At 48.5% G+C, this 25,448-nt stretch overlaps 1 protein-coding gene across 2 annotated transcripts in view; it reads left to right on the top strand.

The window, feature by feature from the left end:
* PRKG1 (protein kinase cGMP-dependent 1) overlaps positions 1-25,448 on the top strand; it is a 373,799-nt gene that overhangs the window by 312,332 nt on the left and 36,019 nt on the right. For both annotated transcript variants that reach the window (XM_063406143.1, XM_063406142.1), the window contains exon 9: positions 2,456-2,530. In XM_063406143.1, the coding sequence (XP_063262213.1) occupies positions 2,456-2,530 (75 nt within the window). The remainder of the gene's footprint in view (positions 1-2,455; positions 2,531-25,448) is intronic.

The raw sequence follows: 25,448 nt of genomic DNA, 5'->3' as shown, positions 1-25,448 counted from the left end.
AAGACCATGAGGAGAAAAAAACCCTGAGCAGTTTCTGATTGAATTCTGGAGGAGGTTGGGACTGAGCCGAGACTGTTGAGATGGGCAATAAAAAAGGGACTGAAGTGAACTTTGATAGCTTGCCCAGTGCTAAGTCTGGCTTAAAATTTTTAATAAAAATTAAGGGGCTTAGAGAAACTGTCGTTGCTCCTTTCAGTGACTTTTTCTTCTTTGCTGTTTCACTGGAAAAGATTTATTTGCATTGCCAGAAAAAAAAGGGGAGAATTTAACCCTGCCACATGTTCCTAAGCAAACCAAGCCTAAATCACAATTTAGGCCTTAGGTGATGTCGTATGGCCTTCCAGAATGGTGTTACTGTGTTAATTAATTGCCTAAATACCTGTTTGGGGTGCAATTAGGAATTAACACCCCAATCTTGCTTTGCTTTCACTGTCCCCTTGCAAGGTTTGGCTTCATCCCGTGGCACATTCCCTGCAGCAGGAAGATAAAACTTGAGGTGTTGAAGGAGCTGAGTTGTTCCTGTTTTCCCTGCTGAGCAGGGAATTTGGGGTTGAAAGGTTACTCCCGTTATTAACACATCCTAATATTAAAAAATACTAATAATTACCAGACTGATTAAAAACCACTAACAAGAGTTTATGTGAGAGCAAAAGGGTTTGTGCGTCCTCTTCCTCATTAATGAATTAATTAATTTGCTCTCCCTGTGCTGCATAAATGATATCTCTGATTGTAGGGTTTAAAATATACTGAATTAAGTGGAGTGGAAGACTGGGTAAATTGGTGTGGGCAGAGGGCATTTCCTGAGCTGTAATTCCCAGCAGAGAATCCCAGGATGGGTCAGTTTGGAAGGGCCCACAGTGAGCACCTGGTGGCACCTCCCTGCTCCAGCAGGGCCATCCCAGAGCACAGGATTGTGTGCACACAGCCCTGGAATAGCCCTGGGGAGGAGAACTCCTCTGGAAAAGCCCTCACAGCAGCTCCAGATCCAAGCCCCCTCTCCCAGTTGTCACCTCCTGCCCCACGGTGATGGGGAAAATCCGGATTTTCCCACCAGGATAACTGTGCCTCCCTTGGTTCTGCTCTAAGTGCTGTCTCCACTCTCCACACTCCATGGGGAACATTCCACAGGGTCAGGCATCTCCTGAAGGACCCTCCTGGCACTGTCAGTGTGTCTGATCCACCCTGGGTCCCACCACTCCTGTCCCAGGAACACAGAGTCTCCCCGGCCTCACCCCGTGCCTGGCAGGACATTGCGTTTCCCCAGCTGCCCTGGATTTCCCTCACCTGCTCAGTGCCACTCATTCTCTTTGATCCTACAAATCCTCCTTGAGAAAGGGCCATATTAAATATCCCCTTCTTGTTCCTGAAGTCAGAAATGTGGCCCTCAATGGGGATTTTAAGTTTTTTTCTTTCTTTTTTTTTTCAGTGTTTCCATTCTTGTTTTTTTTTAGAGCAATTCCTGTTCTTGAGCTCTGTGTTTCATGCCTCAGGAATGTCAGGAGCACAGAAGAATTGCAGAATTTCCATTTGTGAGGCTGTGACTTTGTGGCAGAGACATGAGTCAGGAGACTCTGGTTTGCAGCAGTTCATCTTTTCAAATTTTTCTTCCTTGGGAAAAGGAAAACCTGCGTGTGACCGACCCACTGGGAATACTGGAACTGGATAGTAGAAAGTAGCTTTTCACCTGGAATATTTTTGTTTGAAGGCATTCACTGATTTCAGTTACTAATTTCTAGTTTTTCATGGAATTCCAGAATGGTTTGGAATGGAAGGGACATTAAGGATCATCCAGTGCCACCCCTGCCATGGGCAGGGACACCTTCCACTGTCCCAGGCTGCTCCAAGCCCCAAAGTCCAGCCTGGCCTTGGGCACTGCCAGGGATCCAGGGGCAGCCACAGCTGCTCTGGGCACCCTGTGCCAGGGCCTGCCCACCCTGCCAGGGAACAATTCCTGCCCAATATCCAACCTGAATTCCCTCTCTTTCCGTTGGAACCCCCTTTGATGTGTTTTTGGGTGCTTTTTCTGTAACAATGAGAAAGCTGGGATCCAGAAATGGAAATGTCTCTTTGGAAGCAGAGGGATTTGGAGGACAGGGATGAGATGGTTGAGATGCCACCACCAGCCACATTGGCACATTTACTCTGAAACTTCTCCTGGAGGGTGAGAACCTTCAGCAGCCATTTCAGGGGGCTGGATAAATCGTTTTGGATCTTCTTGGCATTGGTTTCTGCATCTCCAGCATTTCTGAGGCCTGGGCCTGGTGGGTCACCAGCGTGGAGATCCAGCCCTGACTGCTGCCGAAAAGCCACACTGGATTTCCTGGCTCCCAGGTGGAATCTCTCCAGGTTCAGTGGTGGACCTGGCAGTGCTGGTGGGACTGGATGATCTCCAGGGTGTTTTCCAGCCTTGGTGTTTCTGTGGTTTTCCTCTCAAAGTGTCCCTCTGTCTTTACAGCTCCTTCAAGCACCTGATCGGGGGCCTGGACGACGTCTCCAACAAAGCCTACGAGGATGCAGAAGCAAAAGCAAAGTAAGTGCTCAGCATCGAGTCTCAGACCTGTGTTTGTTGGTGGTGCACCCCTGGAATTCCCAAAAACCCTCTCCTTGTTCTCCATGCAATAATACCAAACAGATTGCTCCTCTGGATGGAGGAATTTTCCTCCTCGTGTCTCCCCGGTTCTCCCCATGAATATGGAGATGGTTCTCCTCTGGTCAGTGCTCACAGCCAGGTTGTCCCAAGGTCCTGCTCCATCACAATATTTGAATCCAGTGGATCTTCCAGAAATCCTCTTGAAATATTGTGAGGTGAGAAACCCCAGATCTTGGGATTGCACTAGAGGGAATTGTTGAGGGAATCGTTGTTGAAGACATTTCATTTCTGTAGAAAACTCTGACCTTTCTCAGATACTTTGCAAAGCCAAACATGTTTTGAGACAAAGGATGGGCAGTGGAATTTGTCATTTGATGGTAAAAACTGGAGCTGCCATGATGTGAAGCAATATATTAATTTGAAGTCCACAATAAACATTCATTCCTTTCAGAAGAGAGCTGTAGAGTATTAGATTAAAATAGTTTTAAAACCCCCACTTTTTATTCTTCCTTGAGCTGCAATTTGATTTTAATCTGTAATCTTTGAGCTCTGATTCTATCCCAATGATTAAAGCTTTTCAAGAAGATCCTGTTCTGCTTCAGGAGGTGCTCAGTATCAACCAAACACAATTCAAAGGCAGAAGTTGTTGAAAATTAAATTTGTTCCGTACAACATTTCTTTGCTTTTCCTCCTTCTCAATTATTTTGCTTTTATGGGTATTTTTTTCAATAGCACATTAGGAAAGGGGAGAAGTGTTTTCTCAAAGTCAAATGCTCCAAGTGACTGCCTAAATTGCAGATTCCAATTAAGTTATACATAGAAACTTCTCATTAAACCAGAGGGGTTGGAATGTGTCTGCTAGAGGTATTGGACACCTCTGTGGAGGGATAGTGAGAATTCCTGATTAAGTATTGATTAAAAATAACTTTTGGTTTGTTTCAGAAACTAAGATCCATCTCAAAAATCTTCAGTTCATGAGCAAAACTTGTTAATCCTGCACAATACCCACAGATTTCTCTTTTCTTATCTTTGAGTGATATTTGAAATATTATACCTAATTAAAGATATTAAAAGGGTTGCATTTTAGATTGGAATAATCATTCCTGGCCTCAGATCAAATGTAAGCTTCTTTCTTATAAAGAAGTTCCATTAAAAAGGTTAAATTCCTTAAATTCTTATTGACCCAATTAAAAAGCTGGGAGACTATCAGCTTCCTTTACCATCTCCCAAAAAAGGGGATTTGGGGCATGGAATGCTTCACACAGAATGGTCCCAAGTATCCCAGGGTTATTCAGTTGTTATTTTATATTAATCTCTGAGTGTTCCTATTTGGGTTATATTGATTTCCATGGGAGCAGAAGGGAAGAACACACTGGGAATAAAACTGGGGAATTTTGGGTTGGGTCATAAACGATGTCATGGTCACAGAAGGGTTTTGAAGGTGTCACCACAACCCATCAGCACCAAGAAAAACATGCCCTTCCCATAATTTTGAGCTCTATTCTGGAGTATTTATTACCCCAGGAACGTTGGGGATGCAGATTGAGAAGATTTTGAGGACAGTTCAGGGAATTTTAGGATGTGCTGTACAGTGTGGGGGAGGCTGCAGTTTGGGACCTCTTTGGAAGCAACTCTTCCTTTTGGGAGCCACTGGGTTTTGACCTTCACAGTTTTGAGCTTTTATCTTCTCCAGTCCTTTCCTTCTTATGCCAAGTGTTTCATCCCAATGGAAGGGCAAGGCCCTGCTGATGGAGGAATTGTTCCCTAAAGGGCTGAACCCATTAATTTGGAGAGCAACTTTTTTATCTTCAAAGTCAGAGGCCTGTGCTGGAGGCCTGTCACTGCAGAGCAGGGGTGACAGTGACATTATTGTCACATCTTGACATTTTGCCTCGCACAGAGCAGGAGGGATCAGTGTTGTCTGCCAGGAAAAACATCCAAAAAAAGGAATGCCCTATTGAAAAATAGGGTATTTGGCAGTCAAAATCCGTATTCCTGTTTTCTGGGCTCCTTGCAAACCAGCAGAAAGGTGGATAAAGGAGGGAGAAAATGTGAAGTTCCTTGGAGAGAGATCCCAGAAGAATTGTGAGACCTTCCAGAAAGTTTTGGTGTTCCAGAGTTACCCCGCGAGGCAAAACTCCTTGGGAGAAAAGTCTCCTTGGCAGCAAGTTTAACCCGGATTCCTTTCCAAGCAGCAGTTAATTAGCTCCAGCTAATTGTCCTTCAAGGGCTCACTTTTTTCCGAGGGGAGGTTTGTGATAGGGAAGAACTCGGAACATGAAACAGGGGCAGGTTTGTGAGGCTTCACGCAAATCCCATGGAATGTTTCTGCTCCTCTTTTTTTAGCTCACACCTCCTTCTCAGAGCTCATTGCAGGCTGGGAAGAGGCCTTGGGATGCATCCCGTGGATCAAGTGGATCAGCAGGACCAAGGCCGGCTTGGGCAGGACTGGTCTAGGGGAGGTGGAGGGGGCTGGAATGAGATGGGCTTTGAGGCCCCTTCCAACCCAAACCATTCCAGGACTGTAAATGCCTACAAAATTAGTGGCACTGGAGATTTTTTCCTGTGTCCATGCTGTAGCACATCCTTGGAGTCACAGAGCTCAGGGCATGGCTGAGAGGACGTTAGGCAGGAGTTACAGGCTTGGAATATCTTTCCATGTGTCCATCTGTCCTCCAGGCCTGGAGGAGCTGAGCTATTTATTGGGTTTGTTCTTATTTTAAAGGCTCTTTTCTGCTTTTTTGTCAGCTTGGGGTTGGCAGTTCCCTTTAAAGTCCATCCTTTGTGTTCCCTCTCTTAAATCAGCAATTGCAGACTGTGAGACCAAGATTTTAGTTGTAGGCTATAATTTTAATCATAGGATTATGCAGACTATAATATGAATTACAACATTCTACTCCTCGAATATATTCACATGACTTAATGAATTAATTAACTAATGAATATTATAGTTGCCTCCTAAAAGGGGAAGGAGAGAGGCAAATTTGCTTGCTGCTTTTAGGAAAAGGGAGTCCAGAAGAACAGCACTGTGTCCCAGTGCCAGGCCCAGCCACGCTGGCATTTAGGGCATGAAGGGGATGCCCAAATAATCAGGATTAACTCAGCGTAGGTTGCTCCCAGATGGAGGCACTCCAGCAGCTTCCATAAATCCAGGAGGACACAGGGGGGAGGTTCCTGCTGCAGCTGGTGGTGCCAAGTGGGGCGAGGTTCAGTGACCCCTTTGCTCCAGGAACACCAATCCCTCCTCCCAGCCCGGGAGCTGCTGGCCTTGGTCCTGTGCAGTTGTTGAACCCTTCCTGAGGGTGGAGGGATTCCTCTCCAGGTGGTGCCTCCTTCCCACGGCACAGCTGTGGCACAGCCACACCGCCCAGGTGTCCCTCGCCACCCGGCTGGGACAGCTGGAGCTGCCTGCCTGTGCCCAGCCGAGCACAGCCCTGTCCCAGTGCTCCCATCATGTGGGTTTGTTATCTTCTCCTCTTCTGTTGTTAGAGCTGGGATGAAATGCCCAGGAGACACAGTTCGTGTTCGGACTCAGATGTTTGTTAATTCTTACCTACAGTACAGTCTCACAAGCTGTGAGTTCTAGCTAACAAAGTGAAAACTGGCTCTGTCTTGAACTCCTTCCAAGGTCTTTTAAGCACAAACTGTCCAATTACAAGATGACACCTAGATTATTTTTACTTTTAACCCAATAACCAAACACTTGTGATCCACAATATGGACTTCTTATCCAATTACAAAACACTACCCAAACCCATGAAAAAGGAGGTGAAAAAGAAGGACTCAGCCTACGCCCTAAATCTTCCATCTCGCCTTATATATATTAGTGTATTCTAAAACTTTAAACTCCAAGTTTTCTATCCTGTGATATTGCACACTTCTATTCAAACTCCACACCCACAATCCCAGTGCTGTCACTCAGTTTTGGAAGCCTGTTCCACAGCCTCAGGTCAATGCAGTGTTCTCTTGGGGGTCAGTGCCTGTCAGCACAGAAAGTCTGAAATTCTCAGTCTCAAGGGTTCCAACACCATCACGTTCCCAGCTGGCTCCCAGTGCCGATGTCCTGTGGCAGCAGGGTTTGGGATTGAGCCCCAGCTGAAGCCTGGACTCCGGTGCCTTTGTGCTGTTGCTCCAGGCTCTCTGCAGGTAGAGGTTGTTCTGACTGCACTTTTCCCTTGGTTTTTTCTCCATCCAGCTGTGCTGCAGCCCTGGGGGAATGTCTGGATACTCACAGCCAAAACTGGCTGTTTATCCCAGGGCTCGAGGGGACAGGGACCTTTATTTAGTGTGTGATGCCTTTCCGTGTCCTTGCAGCTCCTGCCAGGAGCTCTTTATCTTTCTGAAACTGTGTTTTAATGGAGACCTTCATTAACAATTGCACTCAAAGACCTGAGAGCTCTTTTCCAACCTGAATGACTCTATCCAAACCTTTTGTTTTGGTCCCTTTCCTAGTCCCCTTTTTCAGTCCCTGAGATGTCTCTTTTTTCACCTTACACCCCCTCTCTCACTCCATTTATTCATAAAAAAAGCATCCCAGGAATGAATTGACTTAATTTCGCTGCAGAGGGTGGTTATATTTTTATATACCCATGGAAATGAAATAGTATAAAAGTACAAAGATATCTAAGGAAAAGAAGGAAAAGAAATAAAGGGTAAGAGGAAAGACAGGAAAGTTCCCATCACCCATGGATCCAGAAATGAGGCTTGGTTGTTGTGACTTTATTATGTGTGGGTCAAAGTGATGGTCACAGTCTTGATCCACTGAGGATGAGGAAACATCTCCATAAACATACTGAGCCTAGATTTGCCCTTCAGCTCTGTAAAAAGGAGCAGAAACCAGTTTATCTTCATGGAAATTCCTGTTTTGGTGTCATGGAAAAGCTTGGGAAAGCTTTGCCTGCAGGTGCTGCCCCTGCAGGGCTCTGTCCAACCTGTTGTTGGACATCCAGCCAGCACTGGGGTTGTGTGGCCAGAGCAACCCTGGGCATTAGGGAAGGATGGTTTTATTTTGTTTAGAAATACAGCAGAGACAAGCCAAGAAAATTTTAACCAGAAGGAAAATGGGCAGAGTTAGGGTTCCAAAATGAGAGCTGCCAGTTCAAGAGGAAGATTTAGTGAGGGTCTGACTTGGTGCTGGGCTGGAGAACTTGGGCTGAAATAATCCACCAAGGCATGGAATGTCATTTTTCCTGCAAGAGACAGCATTTGCTGGCTTTGCAGCATCAGGGAGCTGTGCTGAGGGCTCCATCCCCCTCTGTGTCCCTTGTTCCCTAAATTAGGGACCATCTGGAAGCAGCTTTTGCCTCGGCCATCCATGGTGCCAGACTGAGGAGAAATCCCGTGGGATGTGCAAAAAGCTGGCAAAAAGCTCCTCAGGGCTAAAAAAAGCAGAGGTTGCAATAATTTCTTTTAAGCTGTGTAAATAATTAAAACCTTTCTCGTCCCTAGTGAGGGCTGTGTGGAAACAATAACTGATCATTGATACCTGTTCAGTTTGTGTGAGCTGGAACCTTTGCTGTTCAGAAAAAATGAGATTTTAGGTGGCATTATTCAGCCTCTAATATGGAAAAGCTTTTTCTCTTTCTGCTGGAGGGTTTTGCTTTTCCCAGCGTTCAGCCTTAAATAATTTGTCATTCCATCCTGAAGCCACTGGTAGTTTGTACCCAGCTCTATCAGATTTTCCTGATTGCTGTAATAAATAGGGATGGAATTAGAAAACATCTCAGAAATCATTTGAAAATGTGAGAGCCCAGCAAGAGAGCGTGCAGGGTGATGTCCCTAAGTGGAGGTAAATGCTAAATGTGGCTTTGCTTCTTGAGGGGGAGTTGCTGTTTGTTCGCAGACCTGAATTATTCACACAGAGACCACACCACGCAGACTGGGTGGCTGCTTCCCTCTGGAGAAGGAGCACTGGGGATGCTCTGTCACCCACCAGGGATACGTGAAATGACCTTTGAAAGCCAGGTTGCTTTATTGAGGTAATAATCTCTGTGCTCTCCCCTTGCTCATCTGACCTTTGCATGTGACAATGAGCTGGGGCAGATGTCACATGGAAGCCTTGGTGGGGAAAGGTCAGGGCCTCTGAAGTGGGCTGCCCTTCCAACAGCTGTATTTGTTTGTGGAATTGGAGCTGTTCTCTTCGTTTTATGGAATTGAGGCTGTCCTCTTTGTTTTATGGAATTGAGGCTGTCCTCCTCGTTTTATGGAATTGAGGCTGTCCTCCTCGTTTTATGGAATTGGGGCTGTCCCCTTTGTTTTATGGAATTGAGGCTGTCCTCCTCGTTTTATGGAATTGAGGCTGTCCTCTTTGTTTTATGGAATTGAGGCTGTCCTCCTCGTTTTATGGAATTGGGGCTGTCCTCCTCGTTTTATGGAATTGAGGCTGTCCTCTTCATTTTATGGAATTGGGGCTGTCCTCCTCATTTTATGGAATTGAGGCTGTCCTCTTTGTTTTATGGAATTGGGGCTGTCCTCTTCGTTTTATGGAATTGAGGCTGTCCTCCTCATTTTATGGAATTGAGGCTGTCCTCCTCGTTTTATGGAATTGGGGCTGTCCTGAGAAGCAAAACTGCAGCAGAAATCATCCCTAGGATAACAAATCCCAGAGGGAGCAGAAATGCAACGTGGATGCCTCCATGTGCATGGCCATTCCAGCTGCATGTGTGGGAGCACTTGATGGTCTGGGCCTTGGAAAAATGAGCCATTCCTTTGGCATGGCTGGGAATCCTTCTCTCAGGAGCTGCTGGGAATGCTCTGCTGATCCCAGGCTTGGAGCTCCATGGAGTGCTGGCTCAGTGCTTTAACCAGAAACCTTGGCCAACTTTGGAAGGGTGAGATCGAGGCAAAGGCAGCATTAAAACATTTCCCTGCACCTCTGGCGGTGTAATTTGGTTGTCCAGCACATTTTTTGGAGCTGTCCTGAGAATTTATCTAAACAGTTTTAAGGGTTACACCACTGGAAGTTGGGCTATTTTTGTCCTGCTGTTATTGGCTGACTTAAATAACAGGGAGGCACTTGAACAAAATGCATTACAAATAAACCTGAGTGGTTCTGCTGCTACAGAGAGCCAGGGATTTTGGACCTGCTGGAAAGAGGTGTGGGATCATTTGTGGCTTTCCCAGCACTGCAGCTCCCTGCCAGTCCAGTTCTGCTTGGCTGTACCTCAGCAGCTCCTGCGAGCTCAGGCCTCACTTTTACATCCAACAATTTGTAAGGGAAAGGAAGGAGGGAGATGTAGAGCCAGTGAGAGATGAAGGGCAGGTGTGCTGCTGGTGCTGGCACACGGGGAAGGTTTGGCAGGAAGAGATTTGGGACCCAGAGGGGAGCACCAGGGCAGGAGGTGGGACAGCGTTGTGTCCCTGCTGTCAAATTGTCTCGGCGGGGCTGGCAAAGGTGTTGCCAGATAAAGAAGTTTCTTCCCATTCACCAAAAAAGCTTCCCAGGATTTATGGGGGGAGCTCCAAGGCTTGGAAATGCTGGTTGTTTTAACTGCAGGGAGAGGGGAGGAGTAGAGGGTGGATGTTCTGAGTGAATATTCATTGTTCTCCCTGCCAACTCCCTGTTAGTGAGTGTGATACCCAAAAACTGCCCAGGGGATTCAGCTGACCCCAGGACAGAAACTGTGACACATTGGAAGATGAAATTCAATCACCCAACTGTGAAGTGAAAGAATTTAATCCCACTTAAAGTAAAAAACTCAGGGCAGCCATAACTCTAAAGCTGCTGCTGACACCTCCATCTCACCCACAGCTGAGCCACCAAAACAAACCCTTTTTCTTCTTTCCTGTAGAAAACAATCACTTCTCCTGAGGGCTCAAATTGCTTTCCATACACAGCTTCCAGTGTAATTGTAGTCCCCATTCCACTCAGGATTTCTACTCTCATCTCATCCTTACCTAGGGAGCCCTTTCCATGCCTGAAGGGGCTCCAGGAGAGCTGGAGAGCGTCTGGGGACAAGGGATGGAGGGACAGGACACAGGGAATGGGTTCCACTGCCAGAGGGCAGGGCTGGATGGGAGACTGGGCAGGAATTGTTCCCTGGCAGGGTGGGCAGGCCCTGGCACAGGGTGCCCAGAGCAGCTGTGGCTGCCCCTGGATCCCTGGCAGTGCCCAAGGCCAGGCTGGACTTTGGGGCTTGGAGCAGCCTGGGACAGTGGAAGGTGTCCCTGCCCATGGCAAGGGGTGGGATGGGATGGGATTTGAGGTCCCTTCCATTCCAAACCATGCTGGGTGTGTAGGAAAGGGCTCTAGGACAGGTCTCTGCCTTCCCTGCTCCCAGCGGTGGGACCCACAGGATGGGATGCTTCTGTATTTGGGATCACCAGGAAGGTGCCAGCCTCCCATTACAGTAATATGAACCATAACACTGAGTAGCTGAGATTTATTAAAAAAAAAAAAAAAAAAAAAAAAAAAGCCTGGTGCTTCCAGTATTATTTATGAATCCTGAGAAACTGCCACCATGTGATATTATTATTATTTTTTTTTTTCCCATGTGCTTGTTTGCAGCACTTGGAATGCCAGAATGGTTTAGGTTGGAAGGGATCTTAAACCCATCCAGTTCCGTGGGCAAGGACACCTTTCCACTAATCCCAGTTTGCTCCAAGTCCATCCAGCCTGGCCTGGGACTGGATTCAGGGAATCCCAAACCCCACACTGGGCAGTGCAGTTGGTTTTCCTGGCTGTGCTCTGCTCCACTTACATTGCTTTGCCCACAGTTGCATTTGCTCCATTTTCTGTGCCTCAATGAGTGCTCCATGAAATGATTTGAGAAGTGCTGAGCTCGAAATCTTTGAATCATCTGAAAAAAAAAAGGGAAAAAAAAAAAAAAAGGAAAACTGTTCTCATGATTTAGCTGATCCCACGGCTTCTGCAGAGGTATAACAAGATAAGACATCAGAAATACAGATAAAATGACATTGTGAATATGTGTGATAGCTCAGTGCCTGTAAACCTTGAAAGAGGAGATGAAAGCCTGATCTGGCCCGCTATGTTGGACATGAATGTAAAACTACCTGCAGGCTTTTAATGGGGCTTTTGTTATTAAATTTCTGATGCGAGCTAAAAGCCCCTCATTCATGGCTGTATTTAAAATTCATTTTAGTGATGGCAGTGAGGTGTTTCTGCCTCTGTCTGCTCAGCAGAGCAGCACAGGCAGATGTGTGTGAGCCCTGTCTCTTGGTTTCCTGTCATTTTCCTGGGCAATTGTTGGGCTGCTCTGTAGAAAACATCAAATAACATCATTTATTGATCACAGAGTGAGGGATTACAGTGATACCATGAGCTCTAAAGTGTGCAATTGGGATCTGCTCAGCTGTTGATGATCTGTGTCAAACAACTGAGCCATATCCCCCAAACCCGTCAGAGCTCCAGGTCCTGGTGCTGATCTTACATTAAGTCTCAGACCTGGGTGCATTTCCATCCCAAGATGCTTTTTGGCAACATGGGTATTTACATGGTGGATTTTTACAGATAGCTTTTTTATTCTGGTAGTGAAGTTTTATTGTTTCATATTATTAAATTAATTTTTTGTGCTTATAAATACTTTAATTGTTAAATAAAGTTTTTTCCACTTTTCTCCAAAAAAAATCTTTTCCTAAACCAATTAAAACAAAAAAACACTTAAATTTATTATTCAAAAAAAAAAATTGAAATGCTTTCTCCCAAATTTACCCTAAACCAAAACAAATACACTCAGGAAGGTGCATTCCTCACACATGGATCGTTATTCCTTCAGCCCTTTGGAGGCTGCTGCTGTGCAGGAGTGATCTCATTCCTCTGGGAAGGGAGCATGGAATTCCCATGGCTTGGAACTCTTTGAGGAGCCTGGGATGGGAGAGGGGCTGGCAGCAGGCCAGGCCAGGGCTGGGACTCTTGGAACACGCAGGGAAATTGCCAGGGGGCCCTTGCAGAAGCTGGAATTTCCAGGGAGTCCCTGCAGATGCTGGAATTTCCAGGGAGTCCCTGCAGATGCTGGAATTTCCAGGGAGCCCTTGCAGAAGCTGGAATTTCCAGGGAGTCCCTGCAGATGCTGGAATTTCCAGGGAGCCCTTGCAGAAGCTGGAATTTCCAGGGAGCCCTTGCAGATGCTGGAATTTCCAGGGAGCCCTTGCAGAAGCTGGAATTTCCAGGGAGTCCCTGCAGATGCTGGAATTTCCAGGGAGCCCTTGCAGATGCTGGAATTTCCAGGGAGCCCTTGCAGATGCTGGAATTTCCAGGGAGTCCCTGCAGATGCTGGAATTGCCAGGGAGCCCCTGCAGATGCTGGAATTTCCAGGGAGCCCTTGCAGAAGCTGGAATTTCCAGGGAGCCCTTGCAGATGCTGGAATTTCCAGGGAGCCCTTGCAGAAGCTGGAATTTCCAGGGAGCCCTTGCAGATGCTGGAATTTCCAAGGAGTCCCTGCAGATGCTGGAATTTCCAAGGAGTCCCTGCAGATGCTGGAATTTCCAGGGAGTCCCTGCAGAAGCTGGCTTGGTACAAATTCAAAACATCAGCTGTGCCCTTAAATTCCCCACTTGCAGCTTCCCAGCCATTTCCTACGCTCAGGGAGTGAGTGCCTGGAGTTCAGCTTTGAAAGCTGTTTTGCCAACCCCACTGCTCCAAATCAGCTGTTTTAATAACGGTGCAGGAGCTGAGTTGTCATATTTTGCATCTGGGTCAGATTCAGACATGAAAATATTTAGGAGTTGAGCAAGTGCTTAGTGAGGACGTGACCTCCTGCTTGGAAAAACAGCAGATCCGGGAGAAAATGCTGCTCCAAGGCTTTTGCTCCCTGCTGCTCACACGTGCCCTTGCTAAGTATTGAAGCTGACATTTACAGCAAAAAGGATTTGCTCTCATGTTTTATGGTTGCAAAGGGTAAGGTCCTGCAGGAGTGAGCCTTGCACCGGTGACAGACCACACTCAGCACTTCCCAAAGTCCCCTGAAAATTAAATGTCCTCAAATGCTTTTCTTGCAACCAGCTCAAACTCTGGTCATTTGAACTTCCTTTTACTGAGCTTGGGAAATGCAGCACCAAAATGAAGAACATCTCCTCCTGTTTCTATTTGTGTTTCAACCTCTCCATTGTTTCTCAGGCAGGCAGGTTTTAATCATTGCCTCGTTATCCAGGACAGCTCCTTGGAAATGAAAAAACCACTCAGGCTTCTCAGGAGAGACAGGGGAGGTGTAAAGGCTGGGCACAAGCAGTGCTGTACCTTCCCTTTCCTGGTGGGTTGGTGTGGTTTGAGGTGGGAGTCTCTGATTCAAGAGTCCCTTTATGTGAATCTCTTTGCATGGCTTCAAGCATTTTGCATCATTGTTTTAAATAGGGCTGGGGGAAGAAATTCAAATATTTGTTTGACCTGCAGCATCTCCTGTGCCATTAAGCAGAGGAGCTGAGCATAGCAAAGCTCACTTTGGGCATTGCCAGGGGCTGCCTTGCTCAAAAACTCATCAGGAGCTGCTGTTTCAGTGAATTCCCCTTTTGAGTGAGTGTTGGATGGCACGGCCTGACTTGGAAATGGAGATTATTGCAAACACCTCAGCTATTTGAAAGTTTTCCTAATTTTCCCCAAGTTTCAGTGGATGGCGTTGCTTAGAAAAAGAACATTTCTAGTAGAGGGCATCACTCCCTCTGCTGCAGGGGTCAGGAGAGGCTGAGCTGTGTCACCACTTTGGAGAAGGCACAAAAGGGTGCCCAAGGATGAACACTCCTGGAATATTTGTAAATGGCGTTGAAAGTGTCTCAAGAAAAAAAAATTCAATCATATTTTATTATGGCCTTCTAAAAACTCTCCAGGGCTTGGAATAGCTTATAGTCTCAGCAGCATCTCTCTCCCATTTCCAGTGTTTTTGTTGGGAAGAATCCTACTGTCATGTAATCAAATTGATAATTTAAAAGTGATAATTTTCAATCAACTTAATCATTTTCCTGAAGTCCTTCATCTTTTAAAAAACCCTTTCACTGTTAAAAAATAAAATTATCCAGGACCACTTTCAAGATACATCCAAAAGCATCCAGCCTGCTCTTTCTTCGGAAACCCATTTTTACAGTGCTTTGTGCAGAGAACTTGAACCCTTGTGCCAATACTCATTTAAAATTAGGAAGCCCACCTGAGAAGATTGTAAATTAGTGCTTGTTGCCCCATTGCCTCGTTGCAAAGCTCGAGTGTTGAGGGATGAGAATCCAGAGTGACTTGAGGTGATTTGGGGGAGTCAGGATCAGAGCTGCAATGAGGAGCTGGGGTCTTGCTGCCTCCAAACTGAATAATCCAGAAAACAGCTCAGCTTCAGCAAGTGGGATCAACCTCTTCAAACTGGGGTGACTGGGGGAGTCAGGATCAGAGCTGTGAATGAAGAGCTGGGGTTTTGCTTCCTCCGAATGGAATAATCCAGGGAACAGCTCAGTTTGCAGAAGTGGGATCGACCCCGTCCCTGTGGCTCTGGGCATTATCATTTGTGTGCCATCTCTTTACTGGCTAAGGTGCAGCCTTACCTGGCTCTGCTGTTGGAAAAGCCCAGTGCCCGTTAGTGATATTTATTTGTCTGATAAAACACAACATCGCCAGCTTGGACCTGTTCATTTGTATTTTACACTTCTGCTCTTTACTTTCAGTTTCTATGGGAACCTGGGCTGTTACAGCAGTGGGAAATAAAGAGACGAGGGGAAGTCTTGGAAAACACAACTCCTTTTTTCCACTGAATTGCCAGGCACAAACACTCAGCTTAGAGCCAAATAAACTGGGAAGGGAACAATCAAGGCGGGAGAGTTGATAATCATCGAGTCCCTCCTTGCTGAAAGATCTCAGCCATGCTTTTCTACTTGGAAAATCCAGGTGGGATGCTGAAAAGTTGGGATTGAGGAGGAGATAACAGGCTGTGGTGCTTAGCTTTGTGGCTGTTTTAGTGCACAGTGCTCCAGTGCAGCTAAAAATTTTATCAAACCCCTCTTTTTTTGGTGTAATTAATTCCAGCTGATGAGGTGGAAACGTGATTCATGTACAACTCTGTACATGAGAAACACACTCCAGGTCACCCCTTCCAGGGGATCCTTTGGGATCTGCTGCTTCTCTCAGTGGTTAATTCAGATGAGTGAAATAATGAGCAGGAAATAATTAGGAAAATCCCCCTAAGGACATTCCTCGCAGCACCATGATGTGAATTCTGAACAAGATGCTGGACTAAGGCTTGGCCCTGATGTTCTTGGTGATCTTGAAGATCTTGATGATCAAGATCTTGATGAAGTAAGTCTTTTCCACCCTAAATGTTTCTGTGTTTGCATTTCAGTTGACTTGGAAGGATGTGGGTGCAATGCTCTGAATACAGAGTGTCAACAAGGTGAAGATGACTTTTACATCTTCCAAGAGGTCTGTGCTGAAAATCCAGCAGATTGGATGAGGATATAAACAAGAAAAAGGCTTTTGAAACAGTTGGCCTAGAGCAGCTGTGGCTGCCCCTGGATCCCTGGCAGTGTCCAAGGTCAGGCTGGACTTTGGGGCTTGGAGCACCCTGGGACAGCGGAAGGTGTCCCTGCCATGGCAGGGGTGGCACTGGATGGGCTTTAAAATGTCTTCCAAACCATTCCATGATTCTGGGAGTTCAACAGAGTCACTTGCTCAGCACCAGCAGAGCCTCTGATGGAGGCTCCAGGAGAACAGGCTTTTTTCAAAGCCCTTGGGCTGGAATTGGCTCATCCTCCCATCCCTGAGTGCAGGGGAGGGCTTTGGAGCCCTGGCAGCTTTGGAAATGCCACGGCTGCTGTCAAAAGGCCTCACAGAGAAAGCCTCAAAACCCACTCTGCTAAATAATAAACACAGAACCACATATTTTGTGCCTTAATAAGCTAAAACATTGGCACCTACTTAAAAAGCCAGTTTTGATGTAGTCCTCAGGGATGCAGACATTCCTAATCCCCACGTATGGCTTACAAAGGAGCTCTGCCCCTCCGCCTTGCCTGGTGTTATTCAGGCTGAGGTGCCTGACAGGAAGATCTCACAGAATTACATTTGTTTGGCACAGAGCTGAGCTCAGACCTCCATTGATTCATTTTCAGTCAAAGGGAAGCTCATTTGAAACCTCCACTGCTAATTCCAGGAAAGGGAGAAGGCATTAAGGCTCTCCTGGGAGTTTCAAGTGACAGCAGAGCCATTAGCAGAGGGGAAGTGCAGGAAGATGATCTTTATCAGAAACCTCATGTTTGGCTGTATACTTCAACCCCTGGAATCACTGTTTACCCCTTGGTTATGGATTGTTTTATTACATTAAAAAATAAATGTTTCTGGGTCTCTCATTCTCTCAGTGAGCAGCAGGTGGAGTTTGGGTGATTACTAAAGAGGCAGGAGTAAAACCTTCTTGTAAAGGAAGAGATGATCCCCTTTGAAAATATAAATGGGCTTTTGGAAAGGTTTTGTGTAGGCTGACCACTGTGAAGGTGAAGTGAAGGCCTTTATAAAGAGTCTCTCCCCCTTTCTTGGGGAATCCCTTCAGGCACTGGAAAGCCAGAATCAGAGCTCCCCTCTCCAGGCTGAACACCCCCAGCTCTCCCAGCTTTTCCTCCCAGCAGAGCTGCTCCATCCCTCTGCTCATCCTGGTGCCTCCCCTGGCCTCTCTCCAGCAGCTCAAATCCTTGCTGTGATCTGGGTTTTGTCTGGAATGCTCACACAAAGGGATCATCAGAGGGCTGAGATTTCTGCTGGAAAAGCACAAGGGAGGGTGGTTTTGCTGTGCAGTGTTCTGCTCCTTCTTGTAGCACCTCTCCAGGAGCTCACCAAGCCTCCAGAGGCTGCCAGAGTATTCCAGGGAATATCACCACACACTTGCTCTGCTTCTTCACGTGCTTCCTGTTCTCCTGAGGAGAAAAACAAGCCTTTGACCGGGTCCCAGACATCCCACAGGTGATCTGTCCCAGGGTAAATCTCCAGTGTATCTTCATTGTCCACATCACGAAATAGATCTGAAGAGAGGAAGTGAATTAACCAGAATTCATTAAAAAAACAGATCTGACACAGTCCTGCTCTCTCCCATCTTCTGGGAAAAACTGGCAGAGAAGGAGCCTGAGAGGGAAGAGCTTCACCTGCAGAATTATTTCTCCTGTAAGAGCTAACTGGGTCTTTATAGCACAGAATTAGGCTGTAAAAGTCAGGTACTTAAATGTGGAGAAGAGCTCCTAGAGCAGGGTGTGTTCAGCATTATGGCAGATATTAAACATCCAGATAGGCCAAAAACCCCTGGATTTTAGTGAAATGATGTCTCCCGTTACTAAATATGTCTTGAAGATGCTGAATTGTGGGCAATTTTCAGGCTGGAGAGTCCCAGCTTGCTCAGCCATGACTCCTGTGGTGCTGTAGATCGTATAAAGCCAGACTGTTTTCCTGCTTCTTTCCTGCTGATCCCTGCCATTCCATCCTTCTTCCAGCCCAATCAGCACAGAGCTGATGTTGTCCTGGGGTTGTCTTGAGGGGAATCATCATCCCAGAGCCTGTTTTTGGCATTGGAAGTTTGGGTTATTCTTTTCTGTCTCTGTTTGATTGAATCTTCATTGGAAAAGCGCTGAGGTGCCTCTGCCAGGCCCTTCCCAAGGTCCTTCTGCAGCTCATTCTGGTTCACTGTTTCTTTTGTGCTGCTCTGAGTGGCTAAATGTTCACAGAAACCTCCTAGGAACCTTTAACCATCTGAATTTTGACTGCATCAAGCAGCAGCCCCAGCCTCAGGGTCACAGGTGGTGGCCTCCTGCTCTCCAGAGCAGTTCTTTCTCCACAAGAGGACCTCTCCTTTTGTCTCCTGGCAGCTTCATGTCTTTAATGGTCTTTGCTGGGGAACATTCCGAGAGACCTTTTCGAAACCACATAAACTCTGCTGAGCAGATCAGCCTTGAGTGTGACCCCTTCAGGAACCCCCATATGTCCCATTGTGGGAGACAGTAAATCAATTTTACTCTACTCTTGATGAGAGTTTTCACTAATAAAGATACAGATAATACAAGCCAGAGGTACTCAGGTCAGCTCTGCAAGACTGTCACAGAATTCTGGGATCACTGAGGCTGGAAAATCCCTCCCAGCCCAGGCAGTCCCAGTTGTGCCCGATGCCCACCTTGTCCCCAGCCCAGAGCACTCAGTGCCACCTCCAGCCCTTCCTTGGACACCTCCAGCCATGGGCACTCCAACCCTCCCTGGGCAGCCCCTGCCAAGGCCTGAGCTCCCTTTCCATGCACAAATTCCTGCTGCTGCCCAAGCTGAGCCTCCCCTGGCCCAGCCTGAGGCCGTTTGCCCTTGTCCTGTCCCTGTTCCCTGCGAGCACAGCCCGACCCCCCCTGGCTGTCCCCTCCTGTCAGGAGCTGTGCAGAGCCACAAGGTCCCCCTGAGCCTCCTTTTCTCCAGGCTCAGCCCTTTCCCAGCTTCCTCAGCCTCTCCTGGGGCTCCAGCCCCTTCCCCAGCTCCCTTCCCTGCCCTGGACACGCTCCAGCCCCTCCAGGGCTCTCTGGCTGGAGGGACAGAACTGGACACAGCCCTCGAGGTCCCTCAGCAGGGCCAGCCCAGGGGACAATCACTGCCCTGGGCCTGTGGCCACCCCATGGCTGGCACAGCCCAGGGGCCGTTGGCCTCGTGCCCCCCTGGGCTCCTGTCCAGCCCTGGCACAGCACCCCAGGGCCTTTCCCCAGGGGCCCTTTGCAGCCCCTGTGCCCCAGCCTGGAGCTGCAGGGCCGGGGCTGAGCCCAGGGCAGGAGCTGGCACTTGGCTTTGCTGAATTATCCTTGTGATAATACTGCTTTCCAATTCCTTCTACAATCCAGCCCATGGATCCAGCCTGTCCTGATCCCTCTGCAGATCTCCCTGTCCTCCTGCACATCCACACTCCCATCCAGAAATACTCTAAAAGGTTTTGTTGTCTCCTGAGGAAGCAGTGAGGGTGTAAATCTCCCGCTCCATGCAAATGTGTGGAATTCCAGTGTATCTGTACTGCCTACAGAAAAATGATGTCAGGAAATTTGGGAGAGCTGCAGGTGATGCAGGGAGGCAGAGGGGCACTGGGAGGGGCGGCAGGCTGTGGGGACGAGCTGTGAATGCTGCAGTTGTTTGATGAAAATGATTAGGAAGTTCTGAGAAAACGGAGCTGCTCCATAGGAGCAGGACAGAAACCAAATGAAAGTGTGGAGGAGCACACCAGTGTCCCCAAAGGCCCCTTCCTAGGGCTGTTCAAGGGTGTGCAGCTGAAGGGTCATCCCTGGAAACGTGGGATATTCCTGCCCTCCAGTGGAAGTATGGGAAAGTGCTGGATAAAGGATGGGAACCTTCAAAGGAGTGCCAAGAAACCCTCAGGCACTCCTTGCTTTTGACCCGCTGTCCTCTGAGCTGCCCTGGTGTTGAGTACCAGAGCCCTTGGTCCCCTCTGCGTTCCCCAGACCTGTGCTGTGCCTGTATTCCATTGAATTCCCAGAGCTGGGGCGAGATTCCAGTGGTGGGAACGTGGCTTGGAGGGGTTTTGGGGCAGCACTCATCAGTGCAAGTTCAGCTCCTGGCATGGCACAAGCCCTTCTCCAAACCGAGCTGAGTGCATGGGAGGTGTTTTAGGAAATGTTGTGCTCCACCAGAAAAGCAGGAATGATGTTGTGATGTGCAGGATTTGGTGCCTGGATTCCCTAAATGAGCCAGCTTGCATCCTTGCCCAGCCAAGGAGTTACCTGAGGTAAAAAACCTTGGGAGTTCAGGTGGTTAATTTAGCTCCTTGTTTTCCTAATCCCTTCCTGATTAGCATAGGTAATATTCGAATATTGTCAGAGCTCTTGGGGGTTTCTCCTGCCGTGACTTTCGGCGCAGCAGCAGCAGCGCAGTGAGAACTCTGTCTTTGCCTGGCTGCCACGTGTTAAATAAATAAATGCCTGATAAGAGCTTCCTTTTATCTGGTCAAGACAAGCTGTAAGACTGAGCAGCTCCTGTCTCACCATGTAAGACACAAACAGCTTCCAGGGCAGGCTGGGAAACACAGCTCTGGGTTTATTGCCCTTAGACACTACAAGGAGGGGGCTTGAGTTTCCCAGTTTATCCCAGTTCTGTGCAGATCTGTTGGAAGTGCCTCAGTGCAGCCAGCTGGGTTCTGTCTCTGCCCGTGCCCTCCAGCAGGTGTCCAGAAGGGGGAGAGGAGCAAAGAGGTGATTATTGATTTGCTAATTGGGAGCCTCTGGTCTCCAGCGATTTGGGACAGCACTTCCTGCTGTCGATAGATTTGAGCATTCCTTGGTGGGTTTATCTTCCCTGAATCTGCACAGCTTCTTTCCATGGTACACCCGGACCTTTCCAACTCTGATCCTCTCCTGCCAGAGTTGTCTTTTCCCCTTGCACAGAATCCAGCCCAGATCTGTGCTCCTCACCATCACTTTCCAGCACCTTTTCCAACCTTTCTCCTTAGCTTTTGAGGTGAGGGCAATAAAGGTGGGTGAATGACCCTCACCACCTGCTTATGCAGGAATTTTTTCCCCTCACTTCATTCCCACAGGATTTCAAGTGTAGGTATCACCTTGTCCCTCGGTGTTTATTCCTTGTTTAGTTTAATTCCTTGTTCAGATTTTCACCTTAGGCTCTTGTTTGCTGGTTTTGGTGATTTCATATCCCTGACCAATGCTGTCATTTTACTTCTTGTTCTTCCAGTTCATCCCTAAAGATGTTCAACAGAAACGATTTAAGCTCTGCTGGCCTCCCTCCATTAGGAAAATGAGCCATGCGTTTTCTATTTTGAACTTTTTTTTGGTTTAATCAATGCACAGACCTTTCTTCTTAAATCCCTTCCGTAAGAGCCTTTCAAACCTTGTCAGAGGCCGTTAGGAAATCCAAGCCAACTGCATCCAGCAGATCTCTCCTTCCCATGTGCCTGGGGGCTCCTTCAAAGAGCTCCAGTAGGCTTGGGAAGTGCCTTGGCTCTTCCCCAAAGAGCTCCGATTTTTCCATGTGTCAAGTGCTTCTGTTAGGACAGATGTTGTGTTTAGGGGACCAGAGGGCTCTGGATCCCATCAAAAAGCCACTTCCATCCTGGAGGTCCCACAGAACCGCTGGGGGAGGCCCATCTGGTCCCAGGGTCAACTTGGGTCACCTCCTGACACTTCGATGGGGTTCCCCTGGAGCTTCCCTGGGAAGGGAGATGTGCTGGGAGGGTCTCCCCAAGACCTTCCATGTTGAGCCCAGGGGTGAAAAGTGCACAGAGCTTCTCTCATGGCTTTGTTCTCCTCGGTGGGCTCTTTCCAGAGGGTCTCTGTAGGGTCTCTACAGTCCATGGTCAGGCCCGTGCTGCTGCTGTGGTCAGGAGGGGTTTATTATTTGGTTTGAAGCCTTTTGAAGTTGTTATTTGACTTTTTTGTTCTGTCTTACAGTGTTTTTCCTTTCAACTGGACATGCTTTTGTTCTTTTTTCTCTCCTCTTTCTTGATTTGCTTGGAATTACTTCGTATTTGAAGGGTGCTCTTGCTTTTAATATCCTGGCTCCTGCTGCCACTCAGCTGCTCCAAATTCCTGCTGGCCTCTCCTAGATCCATGCTGGGTGTATTTGCTGTGTCCAGATCCTCCACGTGCCTCTGCTGAGATTTAATTCTCCTCATCATCTCTTTCAGCTGCTCTTCAGATTCCTTTTTGTGACTTTTTAAGTGGTGCTTTTGTATCAAACCTCTCTCCAGCAGTGTGAGATCACAGCACATCATGGTTTTTCTCTTACAAGGAGGTTCTCCCAAGGATAGGACTTTGAATTGGGCCTGGCTTATCTTTTCTTATCTATCATGTGGTTGTGGCTGCCCAATCCCTGGAAGTGTCCAAGGCCAGGTTGGACAGGGCTTGGAGCAAGGGGAAGTTGTCCCTGGCCATTGCATGATGATTTTCAGGTCCCTTACAACCCAAACCAGATCACAGCCACCCTTGCTCATCCTTTGGGTGGCCAGAAATCTCATCCTAATACTCTCCTTCCTTGTTTACCTTGGAATTTCCATGCACAGTTAACCTTGATAACTTGTTTTGTTAACATGATTTAGCACAATAAATTACTCTGTTTTTAGGGCAGGCTGTTGGGTGTAGCCTTCCTGTCTCCAGCATCTTCTGGGGGTGTAATTCTGTCATCCCAGAGATGTCTCTGCCATTCCCCTGTGTGAAAATAACCTTCCTGAGAGCTGAGACCTTTGAATTCTCCTGTTCTTCACCCTTTGACCTTGCTTGGATGTTTGTGCATGCACAGGTGCTTTGGTTTTCCTGCTCCTCCAGATTTTCTCCAAATGGACCTTTCATTCTCTGCCTTTTCCTGACTTTTGCCAGGTAAAGGTTATTTGTGTGGAGGTGTTGAACTCTTCCTGCCTCTGCACGTTCCATCCCATGCGGAGCCAAAGGGACCTGCATGGCCCAAACCGTTGGCTTTGCTTTCCAAAGCGATGCTCACACAAAAAGCAAAATCTCAGCAGATAATTCAAATTAGAATTGGGTTTGGAGCAGGGAGATCCCAGGGGGGGCATTGGTTATGTGGAACCTGGGTTCAATGAGCTCTTCCCACATTTTCATTTCTCTGCCAGAGCAAGCAAGGGGAGCACCAAACCCCTCTTTTTGTGCACACCTGTTTGCTTTGTGAAGGAAGATCTGCTTTCTGCCTGTTCCCACTTTTCCGGCAGGATTTTACGTGATATTCCCCTCCTTCCTGCCTTCCTCTTACATGTCACCTTTTTTCCCAAGTAAATTAGGGTGGAAAATGCCAGATGGAACATGCTCCACCAGCAGTGCCAGCACGGCTGGAGTGCTCTGGCATTAGCCAGAGGGATAAATCCTTGAGGGTTTTGCAGGGATGCTTTGTGAATTTAGGTCCTGATACTCCTGTGCAATTAGATGCTCTCCCTGATGATCTCTGGGAATTGTGGGGGAGCCTCTGGAGTAAGAAGACATCATTGACCCACCTACTACAGCAGTGACTCCAGATCCTGTCACACATGGATCCCCTTTGAGCAAGGGGAATGCAGGTCCTGCACCTGGGCAGGAACAGCCCCAGGAACCAGCACAGGCTGGGGGGGACCTACTGGTGCAGCTCTGTGGGGAAGGACGTGGGGGCCACGGAGCTGTCCCCGGGCCAGCAGAGTGTCCTGGGGCACACGGAGCTGTCCCCGGGCCAGCAGAGTGTCCTGGGGCACACGGAGCTGTCCCCGGGCCAGCAGAGTGTCCTGGGGGACACGGAGCTGTCCCCGGGCCAGCAGAGTGTCCTGGGGGACACGGAGCTGTCCCCGGGCCAGCAGAGTGTCCTGGGGCCAAGGAGGCCAATGGGATCCGGGGCAGCAGGAGGAGCAGTGGCAGCAGGGCAGGGAGGGACGCTGCCCCTGTGGCAGCCCTGGAGGCACCTCTGGAGTGCTGTGCCCAGCTCTGGATCCTCAGCACGGCAGGGCCAGGGAGCTCCTGGAGCGGGGCCAGCGGAGGCTGCGCAGCTGAGGAAGGGCCTGGAGCATGGGGGTGCCCAGGAAAGGCTGAGGGAGCTGGGGCTGCTCAGCCTGGAGAGGAGCCCCAGCTGAGAGGGGCCCTCAGCCCTGGGTGTCCCTGTGTGCAGGGAGGGCTCCCAGCAGGGCCCAGGCTCTGCTGCGGGGGCCCAGCAATGGCCCCAGAGCCACGGGCAGGGCCTGAGCCCAGCAATTCCCCCTGCACACGAGGCACAACTTCTTCCCTGGGCAGTGCCCAGCCCTGAGCACATTGTCCACACAGCCTGGGGGCTCCTCCCTGGGGCTGCTGCACAGCTCTGTGCACACAGTGCTGTGCCCTGTGCTCTGGGATGGCCCTGCTGGAGCAGGGAGGGGGCACCAGGTGCCCGCTGAGCTCCTGCAGCCTCACCCAGCCTGGGTGACTGTGATTTGAAAGAGGCTGCAGAAACAGAGAAGAGAAAGCTCTGGGGAGACCTCAGAGCCCCCTTCCTGTGCCTAAAAGGGTCCAGGGGAGCTGGAGAGGGACTGGGGACAAGGGATGGAGGGACAGGACACAGGGAATGGCTTCCACTGCCAGAGGGCAGGGCTGGATGGGATATTGGGCAGGAATTGTTCCCTGGCAGGGTGGACAGGCCCTGGCACAGGGTACCCAGAGCAGCTGTGGCTGCCCCTGCATCCCTGGCAGTGTCCAAGGCCAGGTTGGACTTTGGGGCTTGGAGCAGCCTGGGACAGTGGAAGGTGTCCCTGCCTATGGCAGGGGTGGCACTGGATGGGCTTTGAGCTTCCCTTCCATTCCAAACCATCTGTGATTCCATGAAATGCCCCTCAGCGGCCCTTGGAAAAGGAACACAAGTTTTCTCAAGGTAGAGCTCTGCCTCTTACCAGCTGCTGAGCTGGAATCCCTCTTGCAAGAATTTTCTCCCAGAGGATTTGGGCCATTGGAAAAAAGAACCAAGGGCAAAACACTGACAGAGTTGTCTGAAACCCCTGGGACTTGAACAGATGCACAATAAGTGGTGGGCACAGAGAGTTGGACAAATAAACGTGTCTGACATTGTCAGTTTATTGATCTGTTCCCCACATTCCTTAAAAAATGTAAGAGGAGGAAGCTGCCACGAAGTCCTTTTAGCATGATCATCATGGTCACCATGGTCACGTTTCCCCTTGCAGGTCCTGCCTGGAGGCAGAAGGGCTCCTTGGAGCTGACGTGCTCAGCTGAGCCATTCTGAGGGTGCTGGGGTCTAATTAGCACTTTGCAATTAGCTGGGGAGATTTGGTAGAGCACAGCTGTGATCTGAGCAATTTCAACCTGTAATTAGACCGAGCTTTCCTTGAGATCATGTCTGGCTTTCCAAGGGTGGAACTGAGGCTCTTTCCCAATGAATCCCAACAACTTTCCCTAAAATACCTTTGGTGTTGTTCAATGGTACTTTGGAATCCAGTTTGGTAGCTGGAATTTATTGTCC

The sequence above is a fragment of the Prinia subflava genome, chromosome 9, assembly GCF_021018805.1.
Source record: "Prinia subflava isolate CZ2003 ecotype Zambia chromosome 9, Cam_Psub_1.2, whole genome shotgun sequence".
Taxonomy (NCBI): domain Eukaryota; kingdom Metazoa; phylum Chordata; class Aves; order Passeriformes; family Cisticolidae; genus Prinia; species Prinia subflava.
Note: the sequence above shows the minus strand (reverse complement) of the source record. Positions and strands in the feature narration are given on the sequence as shown.